This window comes from Magnolia sinica, chromosome 2 (genome assembly GCF_029962835.1).
Source record: "Magnolia sinica isolate HGM2019 chromosome 2, MsV1, whole genome shotgun sequence".
In the NCBI taxonomy this organism is placed as follows: Eukaryota; Viridiplantae; Streptophyta; class Magnoliopsida; order Magnoliales; family Magnoliaceae; genus Magnolia; species Magnolia sinica.
In genome coordinates this window covers 23,775,009-23,796,348 of record NC_080574.1, presented here as the reverse complement: position 1 = coordinate 23,796,348, position 21,340 = coordinate 23,775,009, and the positions used below count along the sequence as shown (strand labels likewise).

The 21,340-nt window shown below is 38.8% G+C and overlaps 1 protein-coding gene across 6 annotated transcripts in view; it reads left to right on the top strand.

Annotated features, from left to right (window-relative positions):
• Positions 1 to 21,340, top strand: part of LOC131236676 (uncharacterized) — a 106,457-nt gene that overhangs the window by 72,374 nt on the left and 12,743 nt on the right. For 5 of the 6 annotated variants that reach the window (XR_009166826.1, XM_058233996.1, XM_058233995.1 and 2 more), the window contains 5 exons: positions 5,093 to 5,211; positions 8,379 to 8,502; positions 8,620 to 8,691; positions 17,243 to 17,369; positions 17,619 to 17,733. Coding sequence is in view for 4 of the 6 variants with exons in the window: in XM_058233996.1 (XP_058089979.1) it covers positions 5,093 to 5,211; positions 8,379 to 8,502; positions 8,620 to 8,691; positions 17,243 to 17,369; positions 17,619 to 17,733 (557 nt within the window). In the remaining 2 variants the exon portion in view is untranslated. Of the gene's footprint in view, positions 1 to 5,092; positions 5,212 to 8,378; positions 8,503 to 8,619; positions 8,692 to 17,242; positions 17,370 to 17,618; positions 17,734 to 18,085; positions 18,178 to 21,340 lie in introns of all 6 variants that reach the window. The other variant, XR_009166825.1, reaches the window with a different exon arrangement.

Here is a 21,340-nt window from a genome sequence, read left to right as displayed (position 1 = left end):
TATGATTTCACAGCAGCTTAACACCTCTTATAGCCTTACTTATCATGTTCCAATTTGGATCCTAAGGCTAAGGGATGATCAAACAAGGTTTACTTATAATGGTTATGATCATCTAGAGGTTATGGTTGTTTTAGGTCTAAGGTTATGGTGACCAAGGCACCTCAATTACTTGTTCTTTGCTCCTTGATGCTCCATGTCTTCCCGTGTCTTCGGTTTTCAGCTTCCTAGGGCTCAACTAACTACATGACACGTGGACTCATGTGATTGACAAGCAAGGTGCACAAATCAATGCACCAATAGGGGACGATTTTAGTGAGCATGTACGTGGATGAAGGTATTTGATATCAAAGATTTGGGACTGTTAATAGTATATCAAAGTTGGAATTATATCCGAGGAAGGTATTTGATATCAAAGATTTGGGACCGTTAAAATGCCATCTTGGAATTGAAGTCTCTTGGTCCAGGGAAGGCATAGTTCTGTCTTAGCAGAAATATGCTCTTGATTTGTTGACTTCAACTGAGAATCTTGCTTCAAACCTATTAATTTGCATTAGAAGTTGATAAGAAGCTCAGGACAGATGATGGGAAACTTCTTGATGATCCTCATATGTATCAATGCTTGGTTAGAAGATAGATATATTTAGTGATTACTCGATGAGTTTTGTCTCATGCAGTGAGTGGTGTTAGTCAGTTCATGCATGCTTCCCATTTTAATCACCTTGAAGTCGTTTGTTCCGTCTTGTGTTAAATCAAATCATCCCCGGGGCATGGTATCCTCATTGGTCATCATTATAATCTTGGTTAGAAGTTAATAAGAAACTCAGGACAAATGATGGGAAACTTCTTGATGATCCTCGTATGTATTAACACTTAGTTAGAAGATAGATATATTTAATTATTACTCGACGAGTTTTGTCTTATGCAGTGAGTGGTGTTAGTTAGTTCATGCATGCTTCCCGTTATAATCATCTTGAGGCCATTCGTCGCGTCTTGCATTAAATCAAATCATCCCCGGGGCATGGTATCCTCTTTGGTCATCATCATAATCTTAACATTAAGGGGTATTCTGATGCCAATTGGACATGTTCCCCGAATGATCGTTGCTCTACGTCAGGCAATTGTACCTTTTTTGGTGACAATTTAGTCACTTGGAACTAATAACCAGACGGTTGTAGCACAGTCTAGTGTTGAGGTAGAGTATCATGATATGGCGAATACGATATGTGAACTTATGCGGTTCAAAAGCTTTGTTTCTATGTTGAGATTTCCTTTGAGGATTTGTGTTGATGTATTGTGACAATTAAGCTGCTATTTACGTTGCCTCTAATCTTGTTTTTTAGTAGCACATAAAACATATTGAAGCTGATTGTCGCTTTATTCATAAGAAGGTTGCTATAGGCATTGTTTCCACTCCATTTGTTCCGTCTTCCAAGCATTTAACACATGTCCTCACAAAGGCTCTTATAGTGAAAGCTGGACGACGTATTCTTGGCAAACTGGGCATGATTGATTTCTATGCCTCGGTTTGAGAGAGAGTGTAGGTTTATGCAATGTTTTAAGTATCGACGATATTGTCCAATATATCCCACGATATATCTTATATCTCACCTGTGTGATACGAAACGCATAAGATGTTTGATTCGGTAAGCATTTTCAATTTTTGATATGGGCCAAGTTGCCAAAAATTGGAATAAAAATCAAAATTTACCAATTTCTCGCAAATCGGTTGCAATCTTTGTGTCTAAACATAAAATCAAACATGTACGTAACATGATCTAGTGATTCTTCTTTTGCTTTTGAATGTATTGCTTGTGTTTCCACATGTCTTCTTACATTCATCAATTATATGAACTAGACTTTGAATATACTTGCATCAATTCGGTTAGACAACATAAAGATTAGAACCTCATACGAAGAAAACCTATTATGTGTATTTGTTTTTTGTAATGTTTTGATTTATAAGTGTGTATTGATGTCTTTTTTAAAATTTACTGAAGTTTCATTGAAAAAGTCGACCAATTTCTCAATGTTTCCCCATGTTTCCAACAACAACGATACATTACGCGATGCAACCGATATATCTCATGCGATAACTGATACATATCCGTATCCCAAGGGTGCGATACGTAACACGATACTGATATTTCAAACACTAGGTGTATGTGTGCGCGTGCCTATGACTGAGCACACTGGTACATACACCTGGGCCTTGTGTGTTATGGGCCTTAGTTTTAGCCTTTTTTTAAGCTTTATTTTTGTGCTGTCCTTATTTGTCCTTTGTCTTTCTCTAAATAAGGACATGTAATTGTACCATTCGCCTATTGTTATAAATAAGGTATGGCTGGACATCCCAGTCCTATGAGCATCTTTTCTCTCTCAAATTCTCTCTCTCTCTCTCTCTCTCACACACACACACACACACACACACGCACACACACACACAAATTCTCTCCTGCTCTAACAACTTGTGAGCCAAAATATAAACTAAGGAAATGGTCCTAGCTGCCTAATTTGTGACCTTTAAATAGACAAGCAACTGAAAAATGGCGAGTTGTCCAAATTCAACAAATAAATTTCTATTAATAGAAAGAGTATGTCTTACAAATTTAATAGTGTACATGCCCATTCAAAGTGGGGCCCACTATTAGACCGGCTTGGATTGAGGTAAATACAATGTTTTTCGTATCATTGTTGTGTATCGCACCCTTGAGATGCAGATACATATTAGTTATCGCATGGGATATATTGGTTGTGTATAATTTATCACTATTGTTGGGAAACATTGGGAAATTGGTCGAATTTTTCAATGAAGCTGAGGAGATTGTTAAAAAAGACATCATTAAACACTTACAAATGAAAACATCACAAAAACCAAGTGCACATAATAGGTTTCCTTTGTATGGGGTTCTAATCTATGTGTTGTCTGATTGAATTGATACAAGTATATTCAAAGTCTATCCATACAATTTATAAATGTAAAAAGACATATATGAAAACACAAGTAATACATTCAAAAGCAAAAGAAGTAGAAAACTAGAAATATACTTGTGAATAATGTGTGTGGCTGCTGCCAGGCTGCTCAAAATAATCATCTCCATCTCGATGGGGCTGGACATAGTACTACTACTCCACAACCAACAATACTATGCACGAGTCATAGTAGAATGATGCCATTGAAGATACCCTCTAACATAACACTAGTACTCATCCTCTCGGTTTTGCAAAAATTTTGGAAAATTTTGAATTTTTCCCAATTTTTCGCAAATGGGCTCATCTTCCCCCAAACTCCAAACTTAGAGTGTATGTGAAACACTCCTGAATAGTCTGAAATGGGGGCTAATTAACCACCAATCGAAGTGGAATTTTGATTTTGTAAATATTTTAATAAAAAATTAAAATTTTTCCAAAAAATCCCCAAATTACCAAGAATCACTAGATCAGGTTACATGCATATTTGATTTTGTGTTTGGACACAAAGATCGCAACCGATATGTGAGAAATTGAGAAATTTTGATTTATCCCGGTTTTCTACTACTTGGTCTATCTCCCCCAAATCTCATAATCAAAGATTCAAATCCATGATTTTTCATGCAAAACATGAAGAATAATGGATTTGTCACCATTTGACATTGATTTAACATGATCTACATAAAAAAAGGATCGAAAATTGAAATGCTCATTGGATCGAACAAGTGGGATATATCAGCATTACCTGTGCGGTTCATATCGCATAGGTGGGATACAAGATATATTGTGATATATCGGCCAATATCGTCGATATTGAAAACATTGAGTAGATATATGCCACCTTTACAGTGGCTATATGTGCGTTTGTGGACAGCCCGACATAGTCGGAGTATAAATGTTTTCTTGTAGAGAAATGTTGGCATGTGGCATTCTATGTGAACTCGCACGTAAAATGCATTCTTTCCGTACCAATGTGTAATTTGTGTTGAGCATTTTGAGCCATGCAAAAGTTGGTTGACACCATAAAGATCGCCTGGAGTGAAAACCAGGGCAGTCCATTCATCAGGCGGGCTACATTGTCAAAAGTAGTGGACAGTTGAGGTCTGAATCAGTTTTCTGGTAAGGTCCACATAATGATTGGATTGGTCTGACTTGTGCTCCCTGTAAGCATTGTGGTGCGGCTCAGATGTTCTAGAGAAGTAACATGTTGGCAGGGAAAAAGTTTTGCAGATGAAAGTTTGCATACAATGTTGTTTGTAAACATTTCTCGTCCTCTGTACACATGGCATATGTCTAATAGTTATAGTTTATCAGCATTGTCTAAATGTTGGTGACTCATCCTCTGTACACATGGCATATGTCTATAGGGACTGTTTCCATCGATAGGCCACTCTGTCGATGGAACATATCACAAAAATCACATAGTTGAATGGGCCAAACCATCATCTTAGTGTCTGTGAATGAGTGGTTAAGAATAAAGTGGTATGGTTTCTCGGTTCCAACTGATCGAATGGTTAAGAAATTATTATCATCCTAACAGTCTGATTGTCAGGATATGATCTATCTACAACAGTCCATAGTTTGAATGCTCAGATTGTCATACATAACATGCCACAGCTGCAATGATGGTCACCGCCATTTGTAGATGGTGGTAAACTATCACCAGGGTCTAGCTTGTTTCACAAAATTTTCATGATCAACATTCATAAGACGATTCCATATGCATCTCCTAAATAACACACTCTCAGTGATAGAAAATACTTCATGCTCATGTGGATAATTTTATGCTGCTAGCATTCTCACTATTAAATTTTATGTTGCCCAACAGCTGTCTTTTCTTTGAATCTCTTTTTACTAATTTTTAAGCCTATTGTCTTTCTGGTGCTGGTTCTTTAATGCCAACAATCAATGTTGTTGTTCTTAGATGTTTTGTATGCAAATGTTACTTCAGTTCTTTGATTCTCTTCCCTAAAAAGCCAAGGTGTTTTTCATACTGAGAGGAACATACCTCATAACTCTGTGATGCCTACATTCTCAAGATATGCAAATATACGAATGTGAGTTTCTTTTATCAAACTTTTATATTTTTACTGTACCAATGTGTGCTTTTCATGATATGAAATAGGTTCGAGTAAAGAAAAAGCTCACAAAAAGTGTTCTCAACGAAAGAATTAAGGTGGCGGGTGATTATGAAGATGATAGTATCTTTCGTGGGTTTAGACCAATTGGAACCATTCCAGAAATGTGAGTGCTGTTGTTGCTTTTTAATATTTTGATCTTAACTTTCAGGGGTTTGCTTCATATAAAATGACACTTCTCTCTCCTTAATTATCAAGCTCATGACACATTATGTATTCACTATCTATTATGTTCTTCTTGTCATTCCATTAATTAGAGTTTTTAATCTGATATTGTTTTTAACAAGGCTTATTTGCATTGCTACAAAGTACCAAAGTATTGGCTCTGTTAGAAAAGAAAATGAACCCTCTTTCCAATCTAAGCAAGAGGGCTACCTAGCTAAGAATAATATCGTTCATCATCATCGTCATCTAAGCCTTATCCCAACTAGTTGGGGTTGGTTATGTGAATCCTGTTCTGCCATTCCACTGTATCAAGGGCCCTAAGAATAGTGTTGTTGCAACTTTAATAAGACTTTGGTGAAGTTATCATTTTTGTCAAATTAAGCCTTTGACTCTGATCATGTGATTATTGAAATTAGTTAGAATTCCTCTAGTGACAACTTTCATGAAATAATCTCCTGACTGATTTACACAGGCTTTCTCTTTTTGCTATTTAAATATCTCCCACGATCAAATTTGTACAGTCCAGTATTTCATAGGGAGTGTAGTTGGGAATAGTTGGGAATCAATAGAATCAGATTGTGAGCTTTGATTATTCATTTATTCCTATGGAAAGAATATACAAATGTATCTCTTCAGGTTTGTTTGTTAATTCCACTTCTTGAAGCCATAAGAATCATGCTCCATAGCTCCATAGAAAGTTTTGCAGATCTGAATAGACTTTGACTCGGTGAAAGCTTGAGTCCAATCAAGACTTAAGACTTGAGCACTGGATCGATTCAATAGAGTTTTGCTCTAAATCAGTTACAAGTAACAATCAAAAAACTAGTAGAACTACAGTAATCATGTCACACTTCAAAACCACATGTCAATAACTTTGCACTGAATCAATTCCAATTCATACTCTTGGTGTAAGGATATGTCACATATGCTTCTTTATACCACTTCTTAGATCCAATTAAATTTGTTCAAGACAGAACTACCAAGGCAAAGATGTTGAAAGGACATTTTGAAGGGACAAATATTGCTTCTGCATTTACCAATTACAAGATCCACATGATGAGAAAACATACAAATATGAGAAAAAATAAAAGGAAAACGTCATATATGAAATGACGATCTAGGTCCCTTTTCATGGGATAAAAGTCTAGGTCCCTAACAATAGTAGATGCCATGGTTTTGAAAATTGGCTACAATACAGATATGGCTATACCGGCCACATCATGACCATATTGCCACCCCTGTTATGTGATATGGTGGTGAATTGTCCAATTCAGGGAAAATGAGTCCATGTTGTTCCATATCGGCCGATCTAGGATGATACACCCTGCATTAGTGGCGGTGCCAATATCGGCATTGGTACATCCAATATGGCCATGAATTTCCAACTCTCTCTCTCTCTCTATTGTTTTTACATTTCAAGTATGGAGATGCTTACAAACTCAATTATATACCACATCTAGGCTCATTTTGGAGTCCAAAACACAAGATTTGAGTGATATTTGGGAATTCAAGCACAATGAACCATTTTGATAAAACATAGAATAGGGGGAAATTACCATTTTTTTCCTTTTTTATTCCTTCTGCTGTATTTCAATATAATGGGCCTTAGTTTATCAAAGCATGCTTGATCTGTATAATTTATCAATGCACGCTTGATCTGTCTAATTTATCAATGCATGCTTGATCTGTATTTGATTATGGCCATTTTGTTGACAATCAACAGGTCCAACTGGGCAAAGAATGGTTTGATACACCATTGAATACATGTTAAAAGCAATAAAGAAAAATGATAGACTAGTGTTTTACATTTCTTCCTATTTTCTTGATAGTTGCTCAAAATTATTTTGAGCAAAGAAATTTTTTTGGCCGTTATAGGCCTGTATTGTCTGTTACAGTCTGATACACCCTGTATCTTATCCTTTTTGGGCCCGGCCAATATGCTGACCAGCATCGTTATTCAAAACCTTAGTAGATGCCCCACACCATTTTATGAGGGCTGCCAATCTACATAGACTAGTACAGCTAGCTATCCAAATACCATGAATGTTGGGAACATTGTCTCTATCCAGCCATGATTACAATGCCAATCAGCAGCATCATCTATCTTAGATCATCATAGCCTTTCTCCTACTTTTGTCATCTATCTTATATCATTATCATTAATATCAGCATCATTATCTTTGCCATCGTCTTTTTCGTCATTGCCATCATCATCAACAACAACATCCTCGTCTTTCTTCTAGTAATTTGGTGTTGGCTTTAAATGGCAGATTGACAAAAGGTGATACAATTGGCTGCCCATAAGACATCAACCTTCCTCTTTTCCCTGGGCTCTGGAACCAGCCTTGGGAGAAGCTCAGAATGCATTTACACCATAACCATGTAATTTCGCTGAGAGTTCCCTTTTTGGGGAATGTGATATACATCCAAACATGCAAGAACATAGATTTTGTAGCATCTTTTGCAAAAGAGAGAAGGTTGTTTTTAGACATGGTAAATGGCCATTCTTCTTCTGTTAATAGAGTCAACTTTCTCTAAGGATAGGATTGAAAGAGATCCTAGCAGCTAGCCATCAGAAGGGAACCTTGGTTCTGCAAAAGTATGCCACAATTTCCTTTCCAACTATGTACAGATGGTTTTTTATTTTCTTCTCACTTATTTTTAGTTCTGTTGGTGGTACATAATAGCTCCCTGAACCGTGGATAGACTATTTTCCAGACAGAAGGCTGCTCGTTCGTACAGATATAGTGATGGATTGTAGTGGATGTAGTAGTTCTAGAACTATCTGCCCTGTTGTAAATTCCACATGTATTTTGGTCAGCAGTTGTAAATCCTTTAGAGATTATGTCACAGCCATAAACAAAAATGTCATGAGCTGATATGCCAGAGCATAAAGATAATCACCCTTTATGCATCTGTTCCTGGAACCATTAAAATATATGTGCATGCATTGGTATTTAAATTGTTATATTCACAAACACATTATATAATGTGGGAACTTGCTCCAGATTAAGCATCTGGACGTAACCAGCGTGTCATTTGTACTTTTTCATATGTTTATGTGAAATACACTACTCGCTGTTACACGTTCATGCTCTTCTGCTACAGGGCCAAAGCTTCCAGAGCAAAGAAGTCACTTCAGAAATTGGAAGCTGTAAAGGAAGAAAAAAAAGCTGCGGCTTTGGCTGCTGGGCTGGACTGGCAGAGCGATGAATCAGATGATGAGTCCCCGGTAAAAGCATTTGCTTTTATTACTAACTTGCATGAAGCCTCTTTTACTTCAAAATATTAGATTTAAGAAGTTCTAACAAGACTCTGGTTTAAATGGTTTGCTGGGCAACATCATTAGCCGAAGGCCTTGAGAGAACCTCCCTTGCCAAAACTCCTCAAAGATGAAGAACATTATCAGCTTACTTTAGATGTTAGTACTCTCTTCCCTTTTGAGTATTTTATTTTATTTATTTTATTTATTATTATTATTTTTTTTTCTGATGAGTTTGATGCCTTTGTATTTGTTGATTGGAGCTCTGGACTTCATCATAAGTTTGTGACCCTCACTTTAGTTAGTGTTACCTGCTTTCTTTTGTAATAATGTCAATGCGCATCCTTCTCTAGCAGCCTAGTTTACTTTTTTCCCCCCTTCTTTTTTGAGAATAAACAAAGTTTTATTAAAGTGCCAAGGTGGCCCAAGGCTACTACTTGAGCAAACTATACAGAACACAAGAATCACCATCCTTCAAACAGGATGCCCATCCCAATACATCAACCTTTATTTTCCTAATTACATCCCCCAGTGTTCGCATTGTCGATGAAATGTCGATAATATTGGTGTTGCTAGACTAGCGACACCGAAACCCCAAATTTTCGCTTCTCTCTGGATTATTGGAGATATCATCGATAATTTTGGATTCTTTGCGACAAAATAGGTAAAAAGAAAAAAAAATTGAAAAAAAAACCTTTGATTTTGGTAATACCTGGTTGATGGTTGATCGGAACTCGGAAGAAAAGGATCTCGTGGGCATCAATCGACAGCTCGCGTCTTCGATAGGGGTAAAGAAATCTGAAAATTTCCCTTTTCTTTGTTCGATTGGAAGATTGATGTCGCAAATACATGATTTCGGCGAAAAATCGAGGATTTTGGGAGATTACCTTCTTATTTTTGTTGGAGATAGGATCTTGAAACCCTCAATCGAAAATCCCCCTTTCTTCGCCGAAAACTCCTCTTCGCAGACGAAATCCCCTCTATATATATATATATATATTTTTTTTTTTTTTTCTTTTATGCTTCAGAACTATGGAAGTAGACTGCATGGTGCGCTTCAGCGTACTGAGTAAACTCTCTGGGCCCACCATGAATGTATGTGATTTATCCATGCCGTCCATTCATTTTTCTAGTTCATTTTAGGGGTAAATCCCAAAATTAAAGCTCCAGTGGACTACACCACAAGAAACAATGAGAATAATGATTTTCATCGTCGAAACCTTCTTAGGGCCCACAATGATGTTTATTTGTCATCAAACCTTTTTGTACATATAAAAAGGCATGGATGAAGGGTTAAAACAAATATCAGCTTGATTCAAAATTTCTGTGGCCCCCAAGAAGTTTTTAATGATATGCGTTCAATTCACACAGTTTCCTGTGGTGTGGTCCACTGAAGATTTGAATCTGGTTCATTTTTCTGATCACGCACTAAAATGAGGCGTCATTTATGATGGACGGTGTAGATGTAAGGCACATACTTCACAATGGGTCCCACAGTTAGGGATCCACCGACCTTGGTAGATTTTGAGATCCACCCAAACGGCACCCGAACGGAAGCGGATTGCATATTGAGTAAACTTTGTGGGGCCCATCGTAATTTACGTATTTGATCGACTCTGTCCTTCCATTTTATTAGATAATTTTAAGGCACAAGCCAAAAAATGAAGCATATCCAAAGCTTAAGTGGACCACACCACATGAAACCGTGAATTGAATGTTTACGATTGAAAAATTCTTGGGGCCACAAAAGTTTTGTATCAACCTGATATTTCTGTTTTTTATTCATCCATGTCCATGTGATCTTATGAACAATTTGGATGACAAATAAACATCACTGCCCTAAGAAGATTTCAATGGTGGAAATCATTATTCCTACTGTTTCATATGGTGTGGTCAACTTGAGACTTAGATATACTTTAATTTTAGGCTCAAGTCATAAAATAAGATGGAAAAACAGATGGACAACATGGATAAACTAATCACATTCGAGATGGGCCCAACAGAGTTTACTCGGTGTGATATACTACTTACATTTGCCTGGACATGGATGGGAGCGGATTAGTTGTTACCCGGTAATGTATGCTTTTTTGGGCCCCATGAAAACTTATTATTTAATGCATTTTTTTTTTTTTTACAAATTTTTAATTCCTAAATATGCAAATATGTGTATTTAGGCATGTCCTGAAGTTTCATTAAATTTTTTTTGCATTTTTCTCCGCATTTTCGGTTATCGGCGATAACGATATTATATTTTTATCTCTGGCCAGCGAAACTTTTAGCGATACCGACAACTCGAACATTGCATTCCCCTCCAACCAACTAAGATTTTGGAAACACCAACTATTCCTCTCCCTCTAGATTGCCCAAAGAGCCACCATAAACGCAAACCTCCAAGCAATTCACACCCTTGGTAGAATAAGATCCTCAATTGTCCTTGAAATAATGCACAATATCTTAAAATGTCCGAAACATCCCTCCCACTCTCCGAGCGAAGGGACAATGAATGAATAAGTGATCGATGGATTGCATTTTCTATAAACACAATGCAACCATTGGGAAGCACCAACAACCTTTTTCGGGGATTGTCAATATTGTCAGTAGTTGCGTTTTTTGTGCGGATTGGTGCACTCACCACTAGAGCCAAGATATGGTGGTTTGGCGATGGCACCCATTTGCCGAGGTTTCTTGAAGCACCTTATAGAAGGATCACATAGAATACCGGCCCAATTTGTTGAACTTCCATGCCATTCATGCCATTGAATCCATCTCCCTAGTGATTGGAGAACAACCATGAAGTTTTTCAAAAGCCTAATACTCCCACCTTCTCATCCCTCAGATTCCTTCAATAGGAGGGCAACCAAATCACCCCACCCTCACAATATGAGAAGCATTGAATAACCGAAACATTTACCTCCAGAGATAGACATGCTATATTTGGAAACTCTGATCGAAGCGGACTGCCCCCTAGCCACGTGTCATCCCAAAATTAGATTCTTTCCCCATTCCCTAGGGAGAAACAAGCTCCCTCCCCAAACTTTCTAGTCACAATAGATACTGTCTTCCCCACACCTGACCCTCTATAAAGGGACTAGCCTTTAACCTACCACCCCCCTTCCTAGACCTCATACTTTCTAGCAACTACTCTCTCCAAAGATTTCCCTTCTTTGTACCAAACCTCCATCAACAATTACCTAGTAATGCTATATTTAAGCTCTCCAACACCCTAATTCCTGCCCCCCTTCGCATGAGGTTTGTACACCTCCTCCCACTTTAACAAATGGATTTTTTTTTTTTTCTCTCCCTTGAACTCCTCCACAATAATTCCCACCTTAACCTCTCAAACTTGTCCACAATTGATTCACGGCACTTGGAGAGCGACATGAAGAGACAAATTTGACAAGGCCGCTTTTATAAAGCATAATATGCTCCCCAAAAGATAGATAATGACTCTGCCATGTTGACAATTTCCTTTCCATTCTTTTGATCACCTTGTCCTAAAGATGCTTTGTCGGTTTGCCTATGCACAACAAGAGGCCAAGATATGATGAAGGAATGGATCCTGCTCCGCACTAAAGACCCTCGCCTGCTCCTCAATTTCTTCATGTACATCCAATAACTTGCTTTTAATGTATTAACTTTCAATCCAGAGACAACCTCAAAACACCTCAACCTTCCAAAGATTATCCACCATAACACCTTTGCATCACAAAACAGGGTCATGTCATCGGCAAATTGAAGATGAAAGATTTGTAACTTGGTGTTAGCCACCCTTAATCGTTAGAACAAACCTGGTGCTTGTCCTTTTACCAGCATTTTACTACTCCACTACTACCACGAAGAGGAATTGGGATAGTAGATCTCCCTGGTGGATGCCTCTTGAAGACTTGAAAAACCCTTTTGGGGATCCATTAACCAAAACTGAAAAGGTAGCCAATCCGATGCATTCCTAAATCCAGCCTCTCCACTTTCACTTGCACCCCATCTGCCTAGCATGTAGTCCAAAAAGTCTCAATTAATGTGATTGTAGGCCTTCTCAATATCCAAAGCATACAATGCCCTTTTTCCCTGCCTTGTATTGCGAGTCAATGCACTAATGCGCTATTAGTGCACTATCTGGATTTTGTATTCCTACTATAAAAGCTCCCTAAAGCTTCAAAATCACATCATATAATGCCATTTGAAGTCTTGGTGCTAATGCTTTAACAAGAATTTTCTGAGGTCCCCCAGTTAGGTTGAATGCCCTGAAATCCTTTATACATTTTGCCCCTTCCACAATAAGGATGATAACAAAAAATATGGCCCTAGGCCCATCAGTAGACGACCTCTCTCGGAAAATTCCGCCATGAAACCCATCACACCTAATTTTTTCACCTCCCAGAAAACTTGGAAGAAAGCCACTGGGAATCTGTTAGAGTTTAGTCCAGAGCCTCATCCCTTCCAAGAGAATCCATGGCCTCTTTAACCTCGTCTTCGACAAACAACCTCTCCAATAGAGCTGCATCCTCATTCAAAATTTGCTTGGAAGCCAAATCATCCAACTGAGCCTCACCAGCTTTCCTGAGATATTTAGTCCCTATAGTAATTGTTGATAGCCTCACAAACTTGATCTTTCTCCTCTACTTTTTAATCCTCTACAACAACACTATTATTGATGCTATCATGTCTTGCTTTGGCACTTGCAATGCTGTGAAAGAATTTCGTATTTTTGTCACCTTTAACCACACAACTTTAGATCTCTGTCATCACCTAACCTCTTTTCCTTGAGATAGTTTTCATACTCAATGATAATTGCACTTGCAAGGCGTTCTCTTGTTCCAGAAGGGCCTCCCCTTCTTTAGTGTTTATAGGTTGAATCTCCCTAAGGATATTGTTGAATTCTGCCTCTTGATTCCCCATCACCTCTTTCTTCTAAGTAGAAACTTTCTTTTCGACAATTTTAGCTTCTTCCCAAGCTTGGAACTTGCAAATCCTTCAACCTCAAAGGAGCACCCCGAATCCTTCACATGAGAAGGGAAGTCCTTGACCTCTAGCCATGCCAGCTCGAAGGTTTAGGTCACCAATCCAACTCATCCACTTCCCACATGGTTGGAAGTTGGTTTTGGGAGACCCTATCGCTACACTAGTGGGAACTCCACCCACTTAGCTAACACCAGGAACATGTCGATTTTAGACATCACTAGCACCTCCTAACTATTTGGTCATATGGACTTCACAACCCCCATGGGAAGGTCCACCATTTCATGTTGCTCCACCCAATAAGAGAACTCCCGCATACTTTGAGAAATTCTAACCCTAGTTGATTTTTCATTGAGAACCTTGTCATATTGAAATCCCCTCTCGAACCATGGGAGACTTGATCTTCCCATGCTTCATCAAGGTTGTTACACAACAACAGTCTCTGAGCTACTTGATTAGGCTCGTATACTATAGAAAACATCCACTTGAAAGTAGACCCCACATCTTGCAACACCATTGAGATCGAGACAGAGCCTCTCCGGCACTCTTCCAAGCTACTGAAATGTCCCCTCTTGAACCCAACGCGTCCAGCGTCACCTAGTTTCTGCTCTTCACACCCCATAGCAAATCCATAATCTTTTGGTCTATAGCCTTAAGCTTGGTCTCTTGGAGTGCAACCAATTGAATTTTCGGCCTACAACAGAGATTTCTAATCTTCTCCCTCTTCTGCCGACACCCTAGGTTGGGATCCTCGATCCTCATTGGGGCACTAATCTTCCCCTTAGGCCCTTCCTCTCCTCACCTGAGAGGGCTCCAACATCATAGTTAACTGAAGATTCTAATTTTACTGTTCTCTCAAAGTTAACAGAAGACTCCAAGATCATAGCAATGATCAGATCCAAGTTTGATTTTCATGAATTTGTGGAATCTATTAAGGTCCGTTTTGATGTGTCAATTAAACACTTTGTTAATTAGTTTTGTTAACTAATAAGATCACTAGGGAAAATGAATCCAGTGATTATCCTTATCATCCATTGTGTGGGCCCCACCTTGCATTGCCTATATTTCTCAATATTACTTAGATTAATGATCCTAATCATTTGATTAATGGTCAGTAAAATGAATGACCCATAGCAATTATAAGGTCTAGTTATTGATCAAAATTGTTCACATTGTTGAGCCCATCTCTTATTACCCATGTCTCCCCAGAATTACTTTGGTTGGACCATATGATCAAATGGTCAATTGAATAGACGGCTCTAATCAATAAGTGGAGGTCCAAATGCATACTTGGATTATCCATCTTGTACCCTATCGCAGATTGTCAATTATCTCTTAAAGAATCTAAGTCGATCAAATAATCCCAACCATTTGATCAATTGTCAATGTAACTAATAGTACATGTCAATTATAATTCCAATCATCAATTTGTAGTGACCATCCTTTCTACACCCCTCAATTGATCGCTCATGTCTGCTTAGTATCACTTTAATCAGATTGCTCTGTCAATCTGTAAATTTGTAAACCCGAAGTAGACAAAAGAAGAAGAAATAAGAGGAGAGTAGAGAGAGTTGTGAAAAGAAAGGAAAAGAGGATTGTAGGGCTGGACATCCACTCTTCTCTTATTTATGTTAATAATAAGAAAGTGAAAAAATACTTTCAAGGGAGGGAGGGAGGGAGACTCTCTTGAAGTCTTGATTCTTGAATCCTTGATGTAATGTCTTCAATCTTGATTCTTGATCAAATAAATGAGTATAAACTAAGAATGAATGAATGGTACACTAAAGTAACTACACAATACACTTATACAATTACAAATTACAATAAAACAAAATAATTTTGAATGTTGGGTGGTGCTTGGAATGTGTGCTTCTCACTTGACTCTCGAGTTGATTTACTGTATGAGTCTCTTTGAGTGTTGAGAATGCTAATGAAAGAAATAGATCATACAAGTTAGAACTTAGAGTAGAGATTAGAAATAGATGCTAATGAAAGAAAGATTAGATGAGATGAGAGTATGAGAGTTGAGAGCTGATAGATTGAGATTAGAGAATAAGAGAATAGAGAGAGAATAGATTAGAGAATTAGAATAGATTAGAGAAGAGAGAAAGAAAGAGAGAGTTTATAAGATAATAAAAGATATTAGAAATAGAATGAGATATTGCTTCTTGTGAGTTGTGATCTTGTCTCCTTGAAGAATGAAGAATGAAGATTGATTCTTGTCTTCTTGCTTCTTGATCTCGTCTTCTAGTGAAATATGAAAGAGAGAATGAAAGTATGGGATTGGAGGGCTTTAGAATGCTTTAGAATGAGAGCAAGAGAGTGTATGAGAGTTTTGGGGAAGATATAATGCAAATGGACAAGGGGGGAGTGCCTTTTTATAGGTAAAAGAACCAGATTTTTTTTTTTAAAAAAAATAAATAAAAATGCTCTAACGGTCAGATTTCTGACCGTTGGAGACTATGCAATCGCATACCGTGCATATAGCATATGCGACCATTGCATATGCCATGTGCATGGGCTTATGTGATTATGCGATCACATAATCGCTTAAGCAATTGCATATGGCAACACTGGTTATGAGTCAGCTTAGGTGATCTCTGTGTTCTCACTGTCTTGTAGCAGTCTACAAAATCTTCGTTATGTGTTGGCTACCTTGCACCAGGGTCTTTTGTATGCCAATCATAGTCATCTTCAAGTTCGGGGCTACTGTGATGTAGCTTGGGCAGGTCTTCTAATGATAGGAAGTCAACTACTGGCTATTACATGTTTGTTGCAGTTAATCTTATCTCCTGGGTCCAGATTCACATGTGAAATTATGTGGATTAGATCGTTCTTCAGAACATGCGAATGGAAGTTTCTACTCAATTCCATTGTATTGTGATTTGTGACAATCAAATACCTATTCATATTGCTTCTAATCCTATATTTTGTGAGAGAACAAAGCACATTGAAGTTGATTGTCACTTTGTGCATGAAAAGATCTCTTCCTAGCTGCTTTGTACTCCATAGGTGCCGTCCAACAATCGATTAGCAGACATCCTCACCAACGCCATTCTTTCTTCTCAGCTTCAGGTGTTTGTGTGCAAGTAGGAGCAGCTGGGCATATGTGACATCTATGCTCTAGCTTGAAAGGGAGTTTGGGTGTGGTACCACCGCAGGAGATTGTATGTGGGCGTGCATGTGTACGTGTATCCTTATATCTGTGGGGTAGTTGGTATTTTTCCTTAGTGGTCCTTTAAGACATCATATCATTTTATGTTTATGGCTTCATAATAAAAGAATCTTAGATGAGAGAGAAGAGTACAATCTCTCTACATCTTCTCTCTCCCAGTACTTTTCCTCTTTCTGCATTAGCACACCATGTGATTCAACAATTAAGATGATCATATATTCTGATTACACGGGGTATTTGTAATCCAGATATCTGTTCATTTATTAATTATTAACTACCTTTACTGTTGACAAGTGCAATGTTTTATGCCCCTGTGCAATTTTATTCAGGGGTTCAACCTTACAATTTAAATTTTAACTACAACTAGGGCTGGCAATGTAATGGCCTGCTCCTGTCAAGGTCAATATTTTGAAGAGACCTGGTCCAACTAGTTCAAAATCCAGCCTGAGCCAACCCCAGGCCCACCCATTGGTAGCCATTCCCGGCCCTAACTACAACTGGCAAGTTAATAAAGTATTTCTGTTTTCATTTTACCTTAAGTTTATGAACCACCCAAATTAAGAATTCCATCATCTGCAGTTGTGCAAAGCATTGGCATCCTTGCAGCGATCTCGGGAAGCATTAGAGATTATTAATCATACTCTGAGATTAGCACACAAAACGCTATCTGTTGAGGAGGAGGAGGAGCTCCGGTCACTAGGTGCTCGTAAGTACAAAACTTGGAATTTCTACTGTGTTACTCTTTTTTATCTGGGTGCTAAATCTGATGGCGTATCTGAAAATGCCATCTAGAGGTTTAATTATCATTCTGACTGAAAACTTCGAGCTCATGCAGTTGCAAAGTTTCAAGGTCAAGCTTCCTTTTCCATTTAAAATTGGAGTTGGATTGCTGTGTGATGCTGCTAAGATGAACCATTGTATGCTCTAATTTGTTTTTTATTGTGTCCATCCACAGAAATAGCATGCAACACAACTGATCCAATGCATGGGTATGACCATGTACGACATAGAGTTCGGCACCATCCTTATAGTTCGGCTGCCTGGAATGGTTACTATAAAGTAGTTTCGAGGTATTGGCATTGTTCTTTTGCATATAACATGCATCTCGTGTTTTTTTTTCCCCTGATCATCGTCATAGACTTGTCCCAGCTACTTGGGGCCAGATTTAATCCCCCCCCCCCACAAAAAAAAAAAAACAAGAACAAAAACAAAAACCGATGAGCAGAATTTATTACTGAGAAGTCCAAATGGCAAAATGCAGCAATATTGGTTCAAGCATGCATGTTTGTCCTAAAGAAGAACTAACCCCTCATTGAATCTTCCATTTTATTGCTTGTGAATTCCTTTGATGATCTTGTTGAACAAGTCTATGTCTCAACCAATCTATCATCTGATATTGATTTTTTGCTGTTGTTGGAAAAGCCTGGTGTTTCTCTCAACCTTCCAATTCCAAAAGCAATAAAACATAGCTTCTATAGAATGTTCTGCTTTGACCATGGAACCCATATTACCAGGTATGCATGAAAGTGCGATCATCCCAGGTATACATCAAGATGCCCCAACTCATTCAAGAACAACTCCATGTGTCAATAACATAGGATAGTGAATGAAAAAGTTGTCCTCACTTTCCGCCTCCCATAAGCAGAAAATAACAAACATTAAGGGCAATATGCTGTCTACAATGGTCAATCTTCAACACCTTGTCACAACTCACTACCGATTTGATGCAGGACATGAAAATTAAATATGATCTACGAGATTTTAGGCTTAAGATCACGTTAGTTCAGAAACAATTACACAAATTCCATATCCCACATGAAAGTCCAAACATTCAATTAAGGGGAATCTATGTCGGTCCAGGCCTACACATGATAGGGCTGGATCAATAAAAATTATGAACCAAACGATACTCAAAAATAAGAAATAATCGTCCACACATGCATAATAATCAGTCCCTAATCTAAGGGATTCACCAATTTCAAATCAAGGAACCCTAGGGTAAGAAAAGGGGCATAAAATTGGTGATTTGAGTAATTTAGGGTTAGGTTTAGGGATTTTGGGTGAAAGCGGAGTGAAAGAGAGGAGAAAGACGAACCAGAGAAGTACTGCACGCGTGGACAACAACAATGGCCCAGACGTTCATGCGTATGATCTCGGCCGCACGTGTGTGGGGCCCACTATTCAGAAAAAGGCCACCTTGTCTTGGTCGGCCAAGGATGGACTCCAAAACCCCCAAATCTCAGCTCGATCCGATGTATGGTTTGTGCGTGGTGCTCCGCCGAAGTTTCAGCCCTCCTGTAGGGTCAGATTCTGAAATTCTGCTGTGGGGAGGAGAATTGCTGCAATAGATGATTGATTCGAAGTGTAAATGATGGGGTGAGATGAGAAGAAGGGATGGTAGAAGATGAGTAGTAGAGATGACGATGGATGGGGTTGAATCGGGATGGATGTGGTTTCGCATCACGATAGCTAACCCTTCGATGAGGGGAGGGCTTCGCACCTAATTAGGCTTCACAACCCAGAAAGTAGGAAAACGCAGAATTTTTATTAATCTTCAATCAATCAAAAAAAAGCTACAAGGGGTGCCTATTTATAAGAAAATCCTATACCCCAAAACTCACGCTATGTGCGCAACCTATTACTTGGCGATAAAGTAAACCAAAATAAAAACTAATCAAAGAAATCTAAAGCATCTATGATGTTCTAAATAACATTAATAAACAAAACCTAAAATACGAAATCAATCTGACTAGTGGGCCACGATCATGAGATCCCATGATGGGCTTTTCTTGACTAACGGGCCCACTCTTTTGAATTAAAACTTCGTCTTCTAAGTAGGAGGCCCTCCTTGGACGTCGTCATCGATCCAGATTGACGGTTGGGCCCTCCTTCTGGCGTATGTGCGTAGGGGGCGGCGTGAGTGCGCGTGTTTGCGTGATGTCTCCATCAATTCTCCTCGGCTATGAAGATTTCGCTACTGGAGAAATAAAACTCCTAAACTGCTCCAGGATGCTAGGATCAAGTCTCTGAAGCTCCTCCTCAGTGAGCCACGTGCTGTCTGAAGCTGGGCGTGACTTCCATTTAACCAGGTACTTCTGAAACCCGCCGTCCGACGTTGAAACTATCTGATGGTTCAGGATATCCTTTATTTCCTTTTTGGGTGTGTGAAGGTTAGGTATGAGAGGTAGAGGTTGGAAAAATGGGTCGGAAAGGATAGATATGGGAGGTAGAGGTTGGGAAGATGGATCGGGATGGGTATGTATGGGGGTAGAGGCTGGAAAAATGGGTCGGGACGGGTAGATATGTGACGTAGAGGCTGAAAAAATGGGTCGGGACGGGTAGGTATGGGAGGTAGAGGCTGAGAAAATGGGTCGAGACAGGTAGGTATGGGAGGTAGAGGCTGAGAAGAAAGGTCAGGAAGAGTGGGTATAGGAGATAGAGGCTGGGAAAATGGGTCGAGAAGGGGCCATGGTTCAAGGGATAAATATGGGGAATGAGGACGGGTAGGCGAAGGGCCGGACAAAGTATTAGTGGTCCCCTGAAAAGTAACTAGATCCTCCACGTTGAATGTGGAACTAATTCCCATAGAAGGTGAAAGATCTACCTCATACGCATTGAGACCGTTTCGTTTTATAATTTTGAAGGGTCCAGTGCTACGCGCGTGTAACTTACGAATGACCCCCGGAGGGTACCGTTCGGGCCAGATGCGGACTATCACAGAGTCCCCAATATTGAATTCTTTGAAACGTTTATGTTGGTTTGTAAAAAATTTGTAATGTTCATTACTAGTAGTAATATTCTACCTGATTTCTTGCTGCCATGAATAAATGTGATGCACGAAAGACTCTGCTGGCTCTGACACCCTATGGGACAGTAACATAGGGATAAGATTAATAGGTTTCCCAGGTTTATAAACAGTAACGACTTCATAAGGACTGAGACCTATGGACCTATCGACAGAACTATTAAACGCAAACTCGGCTGTAGGTATTACGGTGTCCCATGTTCTGGTGTGCTCTATATCCCTCCTAGGGGGAGACTCATCCGGTAGATCATCAGGAAAGACATCACGTAGCTCATCCATTATCGGAATGGCCTCAGTGGGTAACTTTACACTAGCGTCTGGTGCACTCTCTCCAGCCACAAGGCCGCACACGTCGTACCCCTCAAAATAGTGGTCTTAATGTCTCTCATGGGATGGGTGCACGGGTGTACACCCATAATTGATTCCTTTACCAACTCCATTCATTGGTCTATCCACCAGGCCACCTGCCTGAGATGGGACATCTACCCCAATGGTGGGGTTTGTCCTGCCGATGGTCTTTAGTTGGGTAATGCGCACATCAAGTTGTTCTAAGTATTGGTCCATTTCCAAGCGCTTAATCATAAACTCCAACTTTTGGGACAGCTTGTTTAGTGACTTTTGCAATTGTTCCATGTTTAGTGTAGGGTGTCAACCAAAATTTAGCAATATAGTTGTCAAAATATAAGGATTTTATTTTATTTTATTTATTTTTTTTTTTTTTAAATTTTAAAGAAACAACCTAGTTTCTAAAAATGAAAAAGGAAAGTTTTTAAAACAAGTTAGGAAAGTTTCTTAAAAAAAAAAGCAACGTAGTTTCAAAAAATGAAAAAGGAAAGTTTCTAAAAAAAACAAATTAGGAAAGTTTCTAAAGA